General features: G+C 41.5%; 1 protein-coding gene across 2 annotated transcripts in view; it reads left to right on the top strand.

Moving 5' to 3' along the window:
- SLF2 (SMC5-SMC6 complex localization factor 2) overlaps positions 1 to 20958 on the top strand; it is a 54568-nt gene that overhangs the window by 27578 nt on the left and 6032 nt on the right. Inside the window, exons 11-18 of one of the 2 annotated variants that reach the window (XM_084772593.1) lie at positions 1407 to 1548; positions 7077 to 7179; positions 7580 to 7756; positions 9447 to 9544; positions 10767 to 10854; positions 13297 to 13428; positions 13766 to 13843; positions 16323 to 16409. In XM_084772593.1, the coding sequence (XP_084628719.1) occupies positions 1407 to 1548; positions 7077 to 7179; positions 7580 to 7756; positions 9447 to 9544; positions 10767 to 10854; positions 13297 to 13428; positions 13766 to 13843; positions 16323 to 16409 (905 nt within the window). The remainder of the gene's footprint in view (positions 1 to 1406; positions 1549 to 7076; positions 7180 to 7579; positions 7757 to 9446; positions 9545 to 10766; positions 10855 to 13296; positions 13429 to 13765; positions 13844 to 16322; positions 16410 to 20958) is intronic. The other variant, XM_084772594.1, reaches the window with a different exon arrangement.

The raw sequence follows: 20958 nt of genomic DNA, 5'->3' as shown, positions 1-20958 counted from the left end.
GATCCATTGCACCAGGCATGCATATGGAGTACCTGTCTGTGCATCAAGGTAAAATACCCATACACATAAAATAAATAAATCTTAAAACAACAACAACAAATTTAACACATGAGTTATTTTATGGGATTAGTAGAAATAGTTGAAAACTTACCAATGTGTTAAATCACCCAGTTAAAAATATTACTCTTATTTAGGCTTAGTTGTTGTTATTGTTTGACATAGTCTCATGTACCTCAGGCTATCTTCAAACGAACTTTGTACCCTGGGCTGGCCTTGAACCTTTTTTTTTTTTTAAAGATTTATTTATTTATTTATTTATTATGTATACAATGTTGTGTCAGAATGTATACCTGCATGCCAAAAGAGGGCATTAGATTACATTATAGATGGTCGTGAGCCACCGTGTGGTTGCTGGGAATTGAACTCAGGACCTCTGGAAGAGCAGACAGTGCTCTTAACTGATAAGCCATCTCTCCAGCCCCCAGTGCCTTGAACTCTTCATCTTCCTACCTAACCCTTCTAAATGCTAGACTTACCAGTGTACAGGACTGGGCTCAGTTTTAACCAACTGATCTTAATTGGCTTATGGATATTATTATGTTAATATTTGCACACAGTGCATTAAGACAGGTTGGAACCATTTATTGTAAGTCAGAGTGTTGCTTTCTTGGCTTTGAAAGCCCTTTTAATTCAAGAAGCATTATGGCAGGCTGGAGAGATCGCTCAGCGCTCCCAGAGGACCTGGGTTCAATTCTCAGTACCCACATGGTGGTAGCTCACAACTGTCTGTAACTCCAGTCCCAGCAAATCTGACCCCCTCACACAGACGTATATGCAAGCAAAACACCATTGCAAGTCCAGAACAGCCAAGGCTACATGGAGAAACCCTGTCTCAGGGGGAAAAAATGAAGGAGCAGCAACATTATGGTTTAGCCAGTCACTTATTTGAGGGGTAAAGATAGTAAGGGCACTGAAAATGGTAGAGTCTTCCAGTGTTAATAGTAGTTCAGATTTTAACCAGTGTTGTGTCCGGTCATTTCAAAACATGTTACTTCCTTATGACTTAACACTGTTTGATGGATCACTCAGTTTTTTGTTTTTTTGTTTTTTTGTTTTTTTTTTTCTTTCATACAGTCTAGTAAGTTATACTTTCTATAATCTGTAACTTAAGTGGTAACATATCATTAGCAGCCGTCATTTCTGTGAAATCATTGTGATAAAAGCCAAGTATGGTGGCATATGCCTATAATCCAGCATAGTGTACATAGTGAGAATCTTATCTTTAAAAAAGAGAAAAAGGAAAGAAGGAAGAATAGTAACAATCAGCTTCTTAGGCCAACCTCACTTTGCAGTGTGGCTTTGTGCATGAGTGGTTTGAGTTAAAAATGATTTCTTGTGTTAACCAGATACTTTCAGTGACTCTCCGGTTTGGCCGTGGATCCCGTCATTGTCTGACATAGCAGCTGTGTTTTTCAACATGGGTGTTGGTTTTGGATCTTTGTTTCCTCTGGAGACACTTCAGCCAGACTTTAATGAAAACAATCTGATGTAAGTTTTCTTCACATCACAAATGCCAGAAAGATATTTTTGTTGTTTTGTTTTGTTTTGTTTGAGACACTCTTACTCTTTAGCCCTACCTGGCCTGGAACTTGACTATGTAGAACAGACTGGCCTTGAACTAACAGATATTCATCCACCAGCTTCTTCCTTGGAAGTGCTGAGATTAGAGCTGTGTGCCATCAAACTGGACTCAAAAAGAAAGTTTTGTTTGTTTTTCAAGACAGGATTTCTCTGTAGCCCTGGCTGTCCTGGAACTCACTTGGGAAGTAGAGACAGGTGGATCCCTGGGTTTGAGGCCAGCCTGATCTACAAAGCAAGCCCAGAACAGCCAAGGCTATGTAGAGAGACTCTGTCTTGAAAAACCAAAAAAAAATAAAAAGAACTTGGTAAAAAGTAATTTGATAAATGATTCAGTCTAAAGGCCTAAGAATGAACTGAGAGACTTAAGATCAGCAGCTAATTAGAAGTATGCTAAAAGAAGTGAATTTAGTGACAGTAGGGGAAAAAATCAGAAACAAACCTAACTAGAAACATATGTATATAAATTACTAAAGACACAGAGATGGTGAATGGAAAGCCTACTGTTCATTCCAACATGGAACACTAGCCTAAGTGTTCAGATCTATGCTACATGTCAGCAGGATTTGAGGATAGGAAGGAGTTGGACCGTACAGTTGGCTTGAAATTTATAAAAATCAGAAATATGATGCAAAACTGGCCTGAGCAGATTTTTATCAAACAGGAAAAACAAATTTCACCAATAGTAAAGTCTAAAAGTGTTCCAAAAATAGTCAGTGCTTAGTGTATATTAAGGTGTAGGTTAGGAGAGGACCTATTCAGTACCTGGTGTTCTCCAGTATTTGAAAAGCTCAGTAGCCCTTTAGGGGGAAAATGGACTCATACCTCAAATTGACAGATCACAGATTTTAACATATACAGGCTGGAAAGATGGCTCAGAGGTTAAGAGCACTGACTACTCTTCCAGAGGTCATGAGTTCAATTCCCAGCAACCATATGGTGGCTCACAACCATCTATAAACTGGGCGTGGCGGTGCACACCTTTAATCCCAGCACTCAGGAGGCAGAGGCAGGTGGATCCCTGTGAGTTTGAGGCCAGCCTGGTCTACAAAGTGAGTCCAGGGCAGCCAAGACTACACAGAAAAACTTTGTCTCTAAAAACCAAAAACCAAACCATAACAACCATCTATAATGTGATCTGATGCCCTCTTCTGGCTTGCAGGTGTACATGCAGGCAGAGTACTGTATACATAATAAATAAATCTTTTTTAAAAAAACATATATATATATTATATATATATATGCAGTGAAAATACAGAATAGAAGAAACTGGCAGGACTGTCTTATAATTCTAGAATAGGAGAAGATGGTTTTGTATAAAATAAACCCTCTATGAAAAGGAATGTGAATTTGATTACATTTTTGAAGTCTTGATGGCAAAGATTATTATAAGCAGTGCCAAAGATCCTTCAAAATGGAGGGAAGAAAGAAATATGGGGGCGGGAGCACAAGGGAGAGCAAGAGCATGTGGCCTAGTCACAGGTAAGGAAGATAAAATAAATAACAACTCAATACAAAATGGGCAAAATGGACTGATTGGAGGGGAATAAGGGGAAAATGGGAGGGAGGGAAGAATGGGAGGATACAAGGGATGGGATAACCATTGAGATGTAACAAGAATAAATTAATAAAAAAAAAGTAAAAGCAATTCTTAAATTACAAGCACACATTCATCTTGGCTCATAAGAAAAGTGCAAATTGTTATAACATGGTGTTTCCAAAACCAAATTCATTTCTTGTTCTCTTTTCATCAAAACTGGACCCCTTGTTACTTTGGTGTACTTCATGCCAAAAAATATGTTGAATAGCAAAATTTTAGACATGCTCTAATATTTCAATAGAAACAGTGCCTTCCTAGCCATCCAAAAATCCCCTTATATTAACATTCTGTTTGTGTTTGAAACAGCATCTCTGGCTGTCCTGAATCTGAACAGATCCTTCTGCCTCTGACTCCCGAGTCGCAGGATTGCAAACGTGCCACCACACCAAGCCAGCTCAGTACCGCCTCCCACCACCCCACGACTGCCCACCTAGACAGGGTTTTCTGTAGGTCCTGGCTGGCCTGGAACTTGCTGTATAGACCAACTGGCCTTGGGTTCACAAGAGATTTGCCTGTCTCTGCTTCAAAGACATGTACCATCATCATATCCAGCTAACTACTCGTTTAAAAATACCTCATACTCTGAATAATAGTAACAGGTGAAGGGCTGGAAAGTTTTTCAGCAGTTAAGAATTTGTAGTGCTCTTACATAGGACCCAAGTTTGGTTCCCAGCCCCTTGTTCATTGGGTCACAAGTGCCTGTAACTCCAGCTTTCGAGGATCCAGTTGTCTCATCCCCGTGACATCTACACAGGGATATACCTATGACATGCAATCAACAATAAATATATGTGTAAACATGTAAAATATTAACTACATCATTTTTAATGAACTCAATAGTGTAGTAATTTTGTATGTTGTATACAGTGGATTTGGGTTTTTGGTTATAGTAAACATGTAGAATTGAATAATTGGATTAGTACGAAATGTGAATAATATTTAGCAATATTATTTGGAGGGTTTTTCTAGAGATCTGGCTTCATGGTTAAGAACACTTGCTACTCTTCCAGAGGACCTATGTTGAGTTGCCAACATCTGTGTCAGATTCTCCACAACTGCTTGTAATTCCAGCTCCACAAGATCCAATACTCTGTCTTGTACTCCGTAGACACTGCACCTACATGTTCACAAACACACAGAGAAACACATATGCAATAACTAAAAATAAAATAGCTTCCTTTTTTGTTTGTTTGTTTTTCCAGACAAAATTTCTCTGTGTAAAAGCCCTGGCTGTCTTGGACTCACTTTGTAGAGCAGACTGGCCTTGAACTCAGATCCACCTACCTCTGCCTCCCAAGTGCTGGGATTAAAGACATGGGCCACCACACCTAGCTTCTTTTTTCTTTTTTTAAAAGTGAGCATGGAGCCTCTATGTTTGTGATCCTAGCATGTGAGAGGGTGAGGCATGACGATCATCACAAAGTGGAGGAGCATGGGCTCCGTAGTTCCAGGCCAGCCTCGGCTACAGAGTAGAACTATCTCAAAAACAAAGCTTTGCTCCAAAGCCCAGGAACCTCACAGAGAGAGGGCAGGGAGTGAGAGAGCTGGAGGCTGAGAAGGAGCTGTGAAATGCTGTCTTCTGGGCATGGTGTGACTGTTGTAGCTATGAACTTAGCAGTGCTGTTATGTGCATAAGACCCATGAAGACCTGCCTCCTCCTTGTATCATCTTACTTCTTTGCTGTGGCCACTGTTTACAGCCTTGGCCAAGAAGTAAACCCCTACTCCCACTCATGCAAGTAGTCCTCACTAAAAGTAATGGAGCACAAAAGAAAAAGGAGCAAGTCTTCACATGCAGGTGTGGAAGGGTCTTCAAGGTGCATTGCTCCAGGGAAAAGGAAGCTAGCAAACAGTACATAATATGCCACTGTTTGTAGCAAAGTGGGTGCAGAGGGATATTATGAGAGCTGAAAACATCTGACACCAGATACATCAAAGTATTGTGCCTTTAGGTTTTTGGTTTTTTTTTCTCTCTCTCTCTCTTTTTGCTTTCATAAGTATATATGTGTCTCCATAAGTGAATGCCACATGAGTGCGGTGCCACAGAGGCCAGAATAGGGTATCTGATCCCCTGGAGCTGAAGTTAGAGATGGTTGTGAGCCTCCTGGTACGGGTGCTGGGAAACAAACCTCAGTCCCTTACAGGAGCAGTATACACTCCTAACCACTAACCCACCTCTCCAGCCCAACTTAGAAAGCTTCCATTACACAAGGATGAGGGATGAAAATCTTGGCCATTTGATGGTCAGTTTGATTTCTAGACCCTCTGGGTGGAACTTAATTTCTAACCCTTTAATCACAGGCTAAGTTACTCTTGTCTTCATAAGTCACCTGCGTGAGAGGAGTTTCAGCAGTTAAGAGCACTTGCTGGGACCTGGTAACAAAGACCACATGCTTGCTCTCAAAGCACAGGGTCCTATGTTTGTGTTTGCTTTTTTTCTTTTTTTCTTTTTTTTTTTTTTTAAGATTTATTTATTTACATATACAGTGTTTCACCTTCATGTACAGTGTTTCACGCCAAAAAAGGGCTCTAGATCTCACTATAGATGGTTGTGAGCCACCATACGGTTGCTGGGAATTGAACTCAGGTCCTTTGGAAGAGCAGACAGTGCTCTTAACCTCTGAGCCATCTCTCCACCCAGTGTTTTCTTTTTATATACAATATGCTTGTAGAAGGAGGGACTGAAGTCTGTCTAGGGGAAGAGGGAGCAAGTGGCTGAAAAATCCCAATTAGAAGGACAAATCTTTGGATACATTTTTCTTTCTTTCTTTCTTTCTTTTTTTCCTTTTCTTCTTCTTTTTCTTTTTCTTCATCCTAGCAAATGTTGTTGAAATGGTGATGGGATGGTGGTGGTGGTGGTGATGGTGGTGGTGGTGATGGTGGTGGTGGTGATGGTGGTGATGGTGGTGGTGGTGGTGGTGGTGGTGGTGGTTTGAAGTAAAAATAGTCTCAAGAGTCAAATGCAGAGTCTGCAGAGACTGATCAGTGGTTAAGAACATACAGTGTTCTTAAGAAGACCTGAGTTTGGTTCCCCCTAATCTATAATTGTAGCTCCAGGAGTTCCTGTGCCCTCTTGTAGTCTCCATTGGCATTGCACTTCTGTGCGCAAACCCACACATATACACAAGTAATTAAAAATTTAAAAAGCCAGGCTTGTGCATCTCCTCTTTTCCTTGAACTTTCACTGAATTCAGATGCTTAGAATTCATGTGCATGTATTCTGTATGTAGTGTGTACACATAAGTGTGCCTGCACCTACTCCTCTGTGCATGTACACACAGAGGCCAGACAGGAGCGTGAGTAGCTTCCTCTGTGACTTCCCACCTTATTGCCTTGAGGCAGGGTCTTCTCACTGAGCCAGAGGCTTGCCCTTCAGCTAGGCTGGCTGGTGAGCTGTGGGATATGTCTTCATGTCCCAGTGTTGGAGATTCAGACTCAAGTCTTCATGCTTGCATAGCACTGAGCTGTCTCCTTAGCTTCTATCATTATTTCTTTATATTAATTTGGCAGTTTATTTAAGTCATTCGTAGGGCTTATAATAACAAGTTCATTGTTGTTATATCTACCCTGTCTTATATAGCTTTCTGACACCAGGAGCATTAAGGAAAGTAACCATTTCAAATCAAAACTAAATTGGGTGCAGTGGCATGCACCTGTAACCCCAGCTTCTTAGGAGGCCAAGGCAGGGTGAATGTAAGTGCGGGGCTTGTCTGGGCAGCACAGGGAGACCCTGACTCAGGGTAGCTGTTCAGACTTTTCCTACAGTGAGTATTTTATGCCTGATTCCATACTGCTTTCCTAATGATTCTGAAGCACATGCTTTATTTTCTTCTCAATAGTTCTGAAACACGGAAAACACTGGGGGGAAGAGGAAGTGAAGATTCATCTTATAATCCAGTTTTTTCAACTCTTCCTGAAACCAACATTTTAAATGTGGTTAAGGTAGGAAAGACTTTATGGTTAATTACTCAAAACTCCACTGGTCTCTTACCAAGTGCAATGTCTTAGCAATTTTATTTCCATTATAATTGGATTTCTGTGTCTTTTATTTTTGTTTTAATAAAACGAAAGGGAACTCAGGAATTTTATCATTAAATTATTACAGTATAAGATAGTGGCCAGGAAGCAATTGCAGTATGAAAACATTTTAGTTGCAGAATCCAATCAATAATACTGAAAATGAAGAAGAAAATACTTATCCTTTTATTCTGCTTTTGTGTTGCGTTTCTTGCCTTTTGGAGACATCTGATAGGTGTTGTGTATGTGGTCCTTTTTTGAATTTTTTGTCAAGAGTATACTATAACTCTTGAGCTAATTGTTTTCCTTTATACATTTCTGCCAGTTCCTAGGCTTGTGCACATCTATACATCCAGAAGGTTACCAAGATCGAGAAATAATGTTGCTGATTTTAATGCTATTTAAAATGAGTTTGGAAAAAGAGCTGAAACAGATTCCATTAGTAGACTTTCAAAGCCTCCTGATAAATCTCATGAAAAACATCAGAGATTGGAACACAAAGGTAATGTTTCTTAAAATTTAGGTGTTGCACCCAAAGCTAATACCTGCAGTTGTAGCGTTTAGGAGTAAAGGCAGGAAGTTGAAGGTTTAATTGGGTCACCTGTAGCTACATGGTGGTACAGGACAGTTACAAACAAAGCTTAGGTGTTAGGGTCTTGTACAGCATCACAGGGCTCCATGTACATTCAGAAATCAAGGCTTCTAAGCTCAGTTAAAAAGCTTAACAATGAGCCGGGCGTGGTGGTGTATACCTTTAATCCCTGCACTCAGGAGGCAGAGGCAGGTGGATCGATGTGAGTTTGAGGCCAGCCTGCTCTACAAAGCAAGTCTAGGACAGCCAGGGCAACACAGAGAAACACTGTCTCAAAAAAAAAAAGCTTAACATGAGCAAGGCACTATTTGCAGGAACTCTGTTATTTAAATTAGCTTTTTTTTTTTCTGAAGTAGCTGTTTTTCCGTGTGTGTGTGTGTGTGTGTGTGTGTGTGTGTGTTTTGTTTTGTTTTTCTAGACAGGGTTTCTCTGTGTAACCCTGGCTGTCTTAGGATTTGCTCTGTAGACAAGACTGGCCTAGAACTCAAAAGAGATCCTCCTGCCTCTGCGTCCCAAGGGCTAGGATTAAAGGTTTGTGCTACCACAGGCTGGCCAGTAACTGTCTTTTCAACATTTTATTGGGGATTTACTATGAATCAGCATTTATAAGTTCTAGCAACCCAATACCTTTGCCCTTACTGGGCTGTCTCATCATTCTTGCAGTTCAAGATGAGCAAAGGAATGCAGATGTGGTAACACTTCTGGTTGTGCTTGGGTGATGGGGGGGGTGGAAGTGTAGCACAGCAGGACTGCAGTGATACCATCAGAGGCCTTCAAGGAAGGCCTTTCTGAAATGACCTCTGAGCATAAATGCTGTACTTGTGACCAGGGTTGAGTTGGACTTAAATACCCACGTGGGGGCTAAACATGGGTAATTTTATTAGTTTTTTTTTTTTAATAGTTGCATTTTTAACCATTTTTGGTGGAAATTTTTTGTTTTGTTTGTTTGCTTTTTGAGACAGGGTTTCTCTGCGTAGCCTTGGCTGTCCTGGACTCCCATTGTAGACCAAGTTGGCCTGGAACTCACAGTGATCCACCTGCCTCTGCCTCCCAAGTGCTGGAATTAAAGGCATGCACCACCATGCCCAGTCTTGGTGGAAGTTTTTAAACATAATACCACTGGAGCATAGAAGACTACTATAAATTCCTGTTTAACAAGAGACACGGCTAGAGAGCCAAAGGCATAGTTCGTTGGTTGCATACTTGCCTAGCAATTACAAGGCTGGGCTCCATTGCCAGAAGAAAACAAAAATACTATATCGTTATCCAAGAGTGCAAGAATTTTTCAGGTCATGAATATATATGATCTTGTGTATGTGTTGTTATACACACTTTGAGAAACTGGTATTAGAATACTTGGTGCTTTTCAAAGATAAGGTATAGCAACAACATGAGAGTGCATGAAGTAAGTGCTAGTAGAGTATGTGACCACTCTACAGTACTTTAAGAAAACACAGAATTGGTATTATGTGCATTTTAGTAGGTTCTAAATTACATGTGTTTTTTAAAAATTCAGTTCTTCTTTAATGATTTCCATCAAGGCAAGAAGTTATATAGATCTGATTCTGGGCTTGTTTTTTTGTTTGTTTGTTTGTTTCAGGTTCATGAACTCTGTCTGGGTATAAATGAACTCTCGAGTCATCCCCACAACCTTCTGTGGTTGGTACAGCTGGTCCCTAACTGGACATCTCGTGGAAGGTATTGAAAAGTGAGATAAGCAACAAGCTGTTTTATAATGCTGACACTAATGCTTTGGAACTCTTATGAGACAGGGTCTTAGTATGTAGCCCAGGCTGGCCTCAAGCTCACAGTTTTCCTCCCTCAACCTCTCCTGGGTGTTATTTTCCAGGCCTGTGCCACCATTCCCAATTTGGGACTTTGTTTCCATCATTTTTTGAATGTTCTCTTATTGAGGTGTAGAAATCCTGATTATGTTGCCTAATGTACACCATGATTCTTCTTGACTTTTATTTTTAGTCTATCAGTCAGTCTAGAGCAGTGGTGCTCAGCCTTCCTAATGCTGCAGCCGCTTTAACCAGCTTCTCGTGTTGTTCTGACCCCCAGCATGTTATTTGGTTGCTATTGTTATTAATCATAATGTAAATCTCCTATATGAAGGATTATCTGATACGGGACCCCTGTGAAAGGGTTCTTCAACCCCCAAAGGAGTTGTGACCCATGGGTTGAGAACTGGTATAGATAATCCATAATGTAAAAATGAATTCACTTTTTTTATTCTTTAGTAAGATTATTTATTCCAAATAGGATGGCTTCCTGTCAGTAAGTCAACAAGATCAGTGACAAAGGTTCTTATCTTAGTGAGCTTTAAGCAATTTCTTTCTTTTCTTTGTTGTTGTTTGGAGGGGGAAGCTGGGAGGCTTCTTGATGTCGCCCTGGCTGTCCTGCAACTCATTCTGTAGAACAGGCTAGCCTCAGTCTTGGGAGATCTGCCTTCCTCTGTTTCCTGAGTGCTGAGATCAAAGGCATGTGCCACCATACTCTGCTTTCTTTTCTACTTTTTTATTTATTTATTTACTTTTTGAAGACGGGGTTTCTCTGTGTAGCCTTGGCTGTCCTGGATTAACTTTGTAGAGCAAGCTGGCCTCAAACTCACATCGATCCATCTGAGTGCTGGGATTAAAGGCGTGCACCACCACCAACCAGGTTTCTTTTTTTGGAGACAAGTTCTTAGCTCAAGCAGAGTGTGGACTCACTGTAAGGTAGGGATGATGCTGAAGTCCTGCTCTTCTGCTGAGCACTAGCATCACAGGTGTGTGTACCACACAAGGTCTTGGGTCATGCTACGTAGCAGTTGGTTCTTGTGCAACCCTGAGAAACTAAGACTTCTATGGGCTCATTTACTTGGCCTGTCAAGCAGTATTGTTTAAACATTATAAATGTTCTTCATTTCTAATTTCAGGCAGCTGAGACAGTGCCTAAGTCTGGTGATTATTTCCAAGCTTCTGGATGAAAAACATGAAGATATCCCTAATGCCAATAATCTTCAGGTATAAATTCACTTTTGTACAAGTTAGAGAGTTAGTAAGATGTTGGGAAATCTAAATTTATGAACACTAAATCAGAAATCCTGATTAGCTGGATGTGGTGGCTCATGCCTTTAATCTCAGCATTTGAGAGGAAGAGGCCGACTGATCTCTGTGAGTTCAAGGCCACCGTGGTCTACAAAGCAAATCCAGGACAGCCAGGGCTCCTGTTACACAGAGAAACCATATCTCAAAAAAACTAAACCCAAACAAACAAAATTGTCCTGATTAAATTCAACTTTCAATGTAATGTTTTGCATTGTACCTAATAAAAATGATTCCTTTTTTTCCACCTGTAAAATGGAGATCGTATAGTGTCTACTTTATAGGAAAGACTTTTAAAGACAGATGAGCTAATCTGTAAATAAACTATTGAGAAAATAAATCATAATGTGCTGTAAAGAACTAATGAAATTAAGAATCTATTCAGGCCAGGCGTGATGGCACACGCCTGTAATCCCAGCACTCAGGAAGCAGAGGCAGGCGGATCACTGGGAGTTTGAGGTCAGCCTGGTTTACAAAAGTGAGTCCAGGATAGCCAGGACTGTTCACAGAGAAGCCCTGTCTCAAAAAACCTTAAAAAAAAATTTACAAGTAGAACATTATGATGGGCAGATCTGGGCCTAGGGGTCCTGCTCAAACTATGGCACCAGCCAAGGACAATATGTGCAGTAAACTTTGAACCCCTACCCAGCTCTAGCCAATGGACAGTTGAGTAGAGAGTGGAGACAGACAGGAACTCTGGTGCCCCATATTTGACCACATCCCCTGAATGGGGAGGCCTGGTAGCACTCAGAAGAAGGATAGCAGGCTACCAAGAAGAGACTTGATACCCTATGAGCATATACAGGAGGAGGAAGTCCCCCTCAGTCACAGTCATAGGGGAGGGGAGTAGGGTGAAAGTGGGAGGGAGGGAGGATTGGAAGGATAGAAGGGATGGGATAACAATTGAGATGTAATATGAATAAATTAATAAAATCTATATTTTTTAAAAAGGAAGGAAGAAAAAATTTATTCAATTTCAGCAGTGTGATCACGGGATTAGAAATAGCAGAACTGGGGCTAGAGAGATGGCTCAGAGGTTAAGAGCACTGTCTACTCATCCAGAGGTCCTGAGTTCAATTCCCGACAACCTCATGGTGGATCACAACCATCTATATTAAGATCTGATGCCCTCTTCTTGCATGCAGATGTACATGCACATAAAACACTAAATAAATAAAATATTTTTTTAAAAAAAGGAATTGCATAACTGTTAACCACATCTTACACCTGTTTTAATACAAGTGGTCTTTTTAGGTCATAGAACTTCCATAGTTTACTCTAATTCTTGTTCAGTAGAGGGTATGGTAAATATATATGAATATGCATAAGTAGATCTTACAGGAACACTACTCTGAGTTCTGATGATTTTGCAACAGTGATAGCACTAATAGGGCTGCCCTTGTTTGGATCTGAAAAAAAAAAATCACAAAACTGGGTGTCCCTGTATTGCTTGAATTGTAATTCACTGTAAGGTCCTAGGTTATGCCCTAGGAATAAATAAAAAATGAGACTCTACTCTGGGAGACATAATCTAGTAGTGTGAACCAGTGTGTAAGAATATGCACAAGATGCTGTGGGACAGGGCTGACCCACCCCAGGCAGGAGTGGTGGGTATGATTACAGGGACGCGGCACCATTCCTGAGCCAGAAGGATAGTTAAAGCTCTTGGTTCATTCAGCAATATTTATAGCCACCAAGGGATCCAGGATAGGATTTCTGCTGTTGGTCTGTCTTATCTATCACCTTTTCCTGTTATATCTATAGAAAGAGGACTGCATAAATAATTAGCCATCAGGCTTACTGCTCAATGTCATTCAGACCTACCACTCACTAATAGCCCAGTCACCCAGTCATCCTCCTGCTTCAGCCTCAGGTGTTGAGATTGCAAGCACGAGCCACCACATTGAATAGATAGTGCTTCTTTTGTAGAATTCAATGACCTCTACTATATTGTCATTGGATCTTGTTCTATGCATTGATCCTAAATTAGAAATATTAAATCTTTTTTGTTATTGTTGCTTGGTTTTGCTTTTCCAGACAGGGTTTCTCTGTGTAATATCCCTGGCTGTCCTGCACTCACATTGTAGACCAGCCTGACCTCAAGCTCACAGAGATCCTCCTGCCTCTGTTTCCCAAATGCTGGGATTACAGACGTGCGCCACCATGCCCTGCTCAAATACTAAATCTTAACACAAAACACCTTCTTAAGCATTTGAGGACTTTGAAGTAAACAAGTCAGTATCATAGGTATAGAACTATCAAGCCAGGAAAGGAAGCCAGAGTGAGAGTGGACACACTAGAATTAGCTCAGGAAAGAACACTACACTGCTTAGACTTGACCAGTCTGCCTTCTCTTGATAGATCTCAGTTCTACATCGCTATCTAGTGCAAATGAAGCCTTCTGATTTGCTGAAGAAAATGGTCTTGAAGAAAAAGGCTGAACAACCAAATGAAACTATTGATGACAGTCTTCATTTAGAACTTGAAAAACAGGTATCCAGAGCTAGAGCTCAGAGAACAAATTTACTGGGGCATATAGTAAACTGTGTTTTAGAATTTATTGCTGTCTGAAAACCTTGAGTGTTGGGGTGAGGGGGTAGTTGCTAGCAATGTAATGCTCTCTGCTGTGGCCCTGTGCTCAGGCAACTGTGATGTAGTAGAAAGAAAGCTCTTCATTTAGAAATCAGCAAGTCTGGTTTAAGTGCATGCTTTTTCCTTATTCACAAACTCAGTTAAATCGTCTTTCCTGGGCAGCTTTGCTAACCGTAGGCTGGGGTCGTATTTATGCTGGCTTTCTCGTGGGTAGTAATTTTCTTCATCTCTCTAACAGGCATATTACCTGACCTACATTCTGCTTCATTTAGTTGGGGAAGTTAGTTGTTCTCATTCTTTCTCTTCTGGACAACGGGTAGGTAATATTTAGAATTATTACAAATAGGTGTTAACATGGGTGGAATGAATGGGCATGCATGTTAGAGAAAGCTTAAAAGAAACCCAAGCGCTCTGGAAGATGGGGAATCATGGTACCTTGCAGCCATATCATAGTGACAAGATTCTTAACAGTTATTTGGAGTAGGGTTTAATGACCATAACCTGGCAATATATAACATATCATAAGATACCAGGATTAGCAAATGGACTAGCTTTTAGCTGGTTTCTTTCCACTTTTGTCCTTTGACTGCTACTCACTTTTGTTTTCCTTTAGAAAAACTAAAATACATTTTAAAACGCTTATTTAGAGGGACCAGGGAGATAGCTTAGTGGTGTAGAGGTGCTTGCTGCCTGGTTTGACAACATGAGCTCGATTCCCAGGCCCCACATAGTGGAAGAGAGAGCCAGCCTATGAATTATCTCTGGTTACCACATGTACACCATAGCATATGTACATACACACAAAATTAATTTTTAAATATTATTTAGAAATGTTTGCCTTCCTAGTTAAAATTAAACTACTGTTAAGTCAGTCTGCTTCACATATGTATTTCTGAATAATCTCTCCATATTATGAATTTCATTTTTTAAGCCAGGCATGGTAGTACACACCTTTAATCCCAACACTCCCAAGAACTGGATTAAAAACATGTACCACCAGGCCAACTGTTTGATGTTTTACTATAGGGTCTCATGTAGCCCAGGCTGGGCTCCAGTTCCTGATAGAACTGAGTGTGACCTTGAACTTCTAATCCTCCTACCTCCCAAATTCGGGGGTTAAAGGCATGCACCACCTCTCCAGACAAGAAAATTCTTTGGACTAAATAAATTTTATCTCTTATTAATAAAAGCTTATGCTTGCTTGCTAAACTGAATCTCAGAATTTTGGAGGCTGAGAAAGTATTACCATGAGTTTATGCCATGACTTTGTTACTGTTACAAATCGTCATATATAACTATCTGTGTGTGTGTGTGTGTGTGTGTCTGTGTGTCCCCAGCAAAGGGATTTTGACCCACAAATTGAGAACAGCTGCTGTAGAGTCAGAGCCTATCTGTCTCACAAATAGACCAAATTAAATAAATAAATAAACAAACAAACAAACCTCAAAACCAGATCTGGTTGGAAGTGGTTCTGCTTCTCTAAGCCCACCAGAGGCAGATGCACCCCTATGAGTCTGAGCCCTGCCTGTCGTACATGAGTTCCAACCCAGCAAGGCTATATAGTGAGACCCTGTTTTAATACAAGAAACAAACACGTGACATGGGCCTGAGTCCCATCTGCTCAGGAGGCTAAGGCAGGCAATCACAAATTCAAGGCCAGCCTGGGCAGCTTAGTGGGAAAAAGGCTGGAAGTATAAGCATTTCTAGCTGTCAAGATAAATATTCAGTCTCAAATATTGGTGGGTGAGAGCAGACTAGGCCAGATGTTCTGGTTCATCCTGGCTGCTCTGGAGGATAAGTAAGAGGTTTGCTTGCTTGCACCCAAAGTTTGAAGGCCAGCCTGAATAATACTACCAGACTACCTCAGAAAACTAGAATAAAAGAATGCAGATAAAAAGCTTAAGAGACCAACAAGGTGTTTCAACAGGTAAAGTGCTTATTAAGCAAGTCTGATATTCTGAGTTCACACCCCAGAATCCATGGAAAGGGAGGAAAGAACCAACTCTACACCATTGTCTTCTGACCCACCCAGGCCCATGCAGCCATATATACTTAGAGGGTAATAAAAGATTTTTATTTGGAGAGTTTTATTTTCATGAAGGTGCATGTGCCTTCTGCAAGTAGCACATTTGAGAACCGGGCCTCTTGAAGGCCAAAGATCCCACATCCCTTGGAGCTACCATTACCAAATGGTTATAAGATGCCTAATGTGGATTCTAGAAACAGAAATCCACTGAACTATCTCCACAAGCCCAATAAAGGGCAGGGAGGCAGGTATTTCTAAAGTAAAAGCCAAGAGGAATGTCATGTCCCTGTAATCTCAGTCCTCTCTGCAGTAAGGAGGTGGAAAAAAGTATCATGAGTTAAGTTGTGTGCACACCAGTGTGCCAAAGCCCATGTGACAGGCAGTGCTTATCCTGCCTTGTGGGTGCTGAAGTGGAATTCAGATCAGGCCTGGCAGCAAGGGCTTTATTCCTGAATGTTCCAAGAAGCCTGCTGTTCCATTTTCTTTTGTCCCAAGAGAAGAGGATCTCATTATTTTGTCAGGATGATCTTCAAGTGGTCCTCCTGCCTCCCCCTGATAGCTAGAACTGGTAAGCATATGCCATGCCACACCACACCTAGTTCCTTTGTATAGTTTTTAAATTAACTAGCAATGACTGATAACCATCACTCTTCCTTTTGCTGCTGGGACTCCATGAAGTGAGTTCTAAGCGATTTAGTGTTTTAACTGCATAGTCTGTTACTTTTTTAAGACTTGTTTTCATCTATTGCATTTGTTTTGTTTTTCATAGAAACACTTTGTGCTGCTTTGTGGAGCTTTGGAAAAGCATGTTAAGTGTGATATTAGGGAAGATGCGAGGCTTTTCTACAGAACTAAAGTAAGTATATTATTTATGGTGGGTGTGTGGCCAGATGTATGATGTGGTGCACACGGGGAGCTCTGAGGACAGTTAGGGTTGATCCTTGCTTTACACCTCATTTAAAACAGTGTAGCTGGCCTTGCAGCTTTCAGCCGTTACAGACATGTTCTACTACAACTGGCTTTGCATTGCTTCTGGGGATTCGAACTCCAGTCCTCAGGCTTACATTACATAGCAAGCACTTCACCCAGAGTGCATGGCCTGCTATTTATATGTATAGTTAGCAGTGCCACCAGAATCCCAGCACTTGGGAGACTAAGTCAGGAAAACTTGGGTCCTAGGTCTTCTTGTGCAACACAGTGAGGCCCTGTAGGAAGAAAAAGATGTAAGTGAGAGGCACAGGCATCCACCTCTGTGCCTGGCTCTCCTCAAGCTTTTGGGTTTGTTGGTTGATTGGGGGTTTTTTTTACATTTGTTTATTTCTTGGGTGAGGTGGGTATGTACAAACTCCAGTGTATGTGTTGATTGGAGTATAGTATATCTGAGCACTACTTGTGGGATTGGTCCTTTCCTTCCATCATGTGGATCCTAGGACATAGCTCGGATTGTTGGGCATGGTGACAAGTGCCTTTACCTACTAAATTACCTTGCAAGCCAAATACCAAAGTTTTAGTCCTCCTGCCTCCATCTCTGGAGTACTGGGAATACAGATGCTAATTACTCCTCAGGTGGATCCCTGTGAGTTCGGGGCCAACCTGGTCTACAAAGAAAGTTCCAGGACAGCTAGGGCTATTACACAGAGAAACCCGTCTCCAAAAAAGAAAAAAGTCAGCTTCTACTACTTTCCTTAGATAGGTTGAAAGTACAAGTGAAAATAACCTCAAAGGAAATAAAATTTTTATTGTACTTCTTGTTCTGAAGTTCCTGATACCCAAAGAAAAAATTTATTTAGCACTGGGGATTTTATGTTTTTTCCCATTATGCATATTAGAGCCCTTAAACCGGGTAGGGTAAAGTGCCTGCTGAACAAGCATGAGGACCTCAGTGGGGATCCCCACACCACATAAATGGGAGCACTAGCACAGGTCTACAACCCTAGTGCTGGGGGAGGAGCGGGACACATGGAGCCTAGTGCTCACTCTCAAAACACAAGGTTGAGAATGATGAAGACACTGTCCTCCACGCACATACAGCCTTATTATGTGTAAGACAGCGTCAAAGAGTGAGACATTGAGGGGGTGGAAGGGTTAAAGGGGGGGGGCAGGAGAGATGGCTCAGTCGGGTAAGAGCACTGTCTGTTCTTCCAGAGGTCCTGAGTTCAGTTCCCAGCAGCCACATGGTGGCTCACAACTATGTATACTGAAACCTGATACCTTCTTCTGACATGCAGGCATATATGCAGATAGAGCCACTCATACATAAATAATAAATAAATAGATAATAAAGAATCCTTTTAAAAAAAATAAATAAGCCGGGTATGGTGGCTCACACCTTTAATCCCAGCACTCGGGAGGCAAAGGCAGGCAGATCTCTGTGAGTTCAAGGCCAGCCTGGTCTACAAAGCGAGTCCAGAACAGCCAAGGCTAACACAGAGAGACCCTGTCTCGAAAAACCAAAATAATAATAATAATAATAATAATAATAATAATAATAATAATAATAATAATAATAATAATAAAGGATTGCCAGGTGCAGTGGTGCATACCTGTAATCCTTGCGTTCTGAGAGCTGGAGGCATGCGGATTTCTATGAATTCCAGGCCAGTCTGGTCTACAGAGTGAGTCTAGGACAGCCAGGCCTCTGTTACACAGACAAACCTTGTCTTACAAAACCAAAAAAAAAAAAAAAAAGGCCGTAAGACACTGTTTAAATTCATACAGATATATAGTTACAAAATAAGGGCTGGAGAGATGGCTCAGAGGTTAAGAGCTCTACCTGCTCTACCAAAGGTCCTGAGTTCAATTCCTAGCAACCACCACACAACTCATAACCGTCTTTAATGAGATCCAGTGCCCTCTTCTGGCATGCAGGCACACATGCAGACAGAACACTGTATCGTTAATTTTTTTGTTTGTTGGTTTTGGGGTTTTGGGTTTTTTGTTTCGTTTTGGTTTTTGGTTTTTTGAGACAGGATTTCTCTGCATAACCTTGGCTGTCCTAGATTCACTTTGTAGACCAGGCAGGCCTCAAACTCACAGCGATTCCCCTGACTTCCTGAAACACGGAAAATCACTTTCAGAAATAGCTAAGCTTTTTTTGTTTGTTTGTTTTTGTTGTTGTTGGGTTTTGTTTGTTTTGGTTTTGGTTTTTTTGAGACAGGGTTTCTCTGTATAGCCTTGGCTGTCCTGGAACTAGCTTTATAAAACAGGCTGGCCTTGAACTTAGAGATCCGCCTGCCTCTGCCTCCCAGAATGCTGGGATCACAGGACTGTGCCACCATGCCCAGCTGTGTTTTGTATCTTTACAATGGTTAGCTGCAGAAGCTGGTTATTTGAACAGAACTTGTTGAGATTTCGTGTGTGTGTTTGAGTCATTTTAAATATGAAAGTGAGCAATTCATGAAGTTGAATCAGATTTCCAAATACACTCGGCATAACAGCCCTTGGCTTCCAGTACAAAGCCTTAGTCTCAGAAGTGTACTCTGGTGTGTGTCTAGTCACTGACCTATACATGTAGTGCTTTTGGCTGCTGCTGACAGACATCCTAAGAGGGACCACTAACGTTGATGTCTCGTTCTCTTTTTTCTTTTTTACATTTTATTGCCTATTTGGGAGAGGGTTGTGTGTGCCACATCACTCATGTGGGGATCATGGGACAATATACAGGAATGGGGTCACTCTTCACGATGTGGGTCCCACAGGTGGAACTCAGGCCACCAGATTTACACAGCAAGCACTTTTATCCCCAGAGCCATTTCACTGACCAAGTTTTGTTTCTTAAAGCTGGCCCAGCAAGGTTGTTGCCAGAGCCTCTCTTAAAGGGTGAGCCAGTGGTCCATGTAAATTGCGTCAGGGTATGAACTCATTGAAATGGGTTAGTAGCTTCATACTTCCCCCAAAACCTTGAGTAGAGAAGTGGTAGTTGTCAAGACAGTTTACATACTTCACATAGTGGGGTAAAGTGGAGATTTTTACCTACTTCTTTGTTTTTGAGACAGGGTTTCTCTGTGTAGCCCTGGCTGTCCTGGAATTTCTCTATATATCAGGCAAGTCTCGAACTCACTAAAATCCACTTGCCTATGCCTTCTGCTTCTTTCTGACGTATACCCAGGAGTGATGGATCACTTCTTTAATCCCAGCTCTTGGGGGACAGAAGTAAGCAGATCTCAGTGAGTTCAATGCCAGCCTGGTCTGCATAACCAGTTCTAGGCCATCAGAGCTACATAGAAAAAAATGTATCTCAGCCGGGCAGTGGTGGCGCACGCCTTTAATCCCAGCACTCGGGAGGTAGAGGCAGGCGGATCACTGTAACTTCGAGGCCAGCCTGGTCTACAAAGTTAATCCAGGACAGCCAAGTCTACACAGAGAAACCTTGTCTCGAAAAACAAAAAAAGAAAAAGAAAAATTATATCTCAAAAAAAATATTGCTGACTTGTTTAAATATTTTATTCTGCGTGTTTATTTAATTTTATGTGTAGAGCCTGTTCTACAAAGTGAGTCCAGGGCAGGCAGGGTGACATAGAGAAACCCTGTCTTGAAAAACAAACAAAACAACAACAAAAAAAACCTTGGGCTTATTTATTTAATTTTATGTGTAGAATGTTTTCCTTGAATGTGTGTGTGTGTGTGTCTGCCCCACAGTCCCAACATTGACAGATGGAGCTAGGGGGAAGAAGTCAGAGTCAGCCACAGCTACATTTTGACCAACCTGTGACCCTGCCTACACACGCGCGCGCGCACGGGCACACACACACACATACATGTGAGAGGGAGAGGGAGGGAGAATGAATATTTTTCTCAAGCAGTAATGTTTAAGAGCTAATCAGGAGTGGTAAGTGGGCCCTCCCGTTGCTCCTTTGGTAGCAAAAGCACTGTGGTAGAGTGGAAGAGCTTCACTTTGTGGAAACTTTTGAGTTTGGCACAGGCTAAGCACTGGGTTTGTGTAGCATTTACAAAAGGAGGGGGTGACATTGTGTTTGGATTTCTGATTTCTGTGGAAGGGATCAAGCATTATAATTTTTTTAGCTAGGAAATGGTGGTGCATGCCTTTAATCCCAGCCCTTGAGAAGCAGGGACAAGTATAATCTCTGTAAGTTTGAGACTAGCTTGGTCTATAGATCAAGTTCAAGGAAGTCCTGTATTGAAAAACCAAAAAGGAGGTGGGGGGCTTCCTCTCCTTTTAAAAAAAAAATGGGCCAGTTGTGGCGCACACCTTTAATCCCAACACTTGGGAGACAGAGGCAGGAGGATTACTGTGAGGAGGCCGGCCTGGTCTACAAAGTAAGTCCAGGGCAGCTAGGGTGACACAGAAAAACCCTGTCTCAAAAAAACAAAACAAAGCCACTTTAGGCAGCTGGGCATGGGGCCACACGACTTTAATCTCAGCACTCAGGAGGCAGAGGCAGGCA

Source organism: Acomys minous, assembly GCF_964271855.1.
Source record: "Acomys minous genome assembly, chromosome: 2".
NCBI classification, from domain to species: Eukaryota; Metazoa; Chordata; class Mammalia; order Rodentia; family Muridae; genus Acomys; species Acomys minous.
This window is presented reverse-complemented; position numbering and strand designations above follow the sequence as displayed.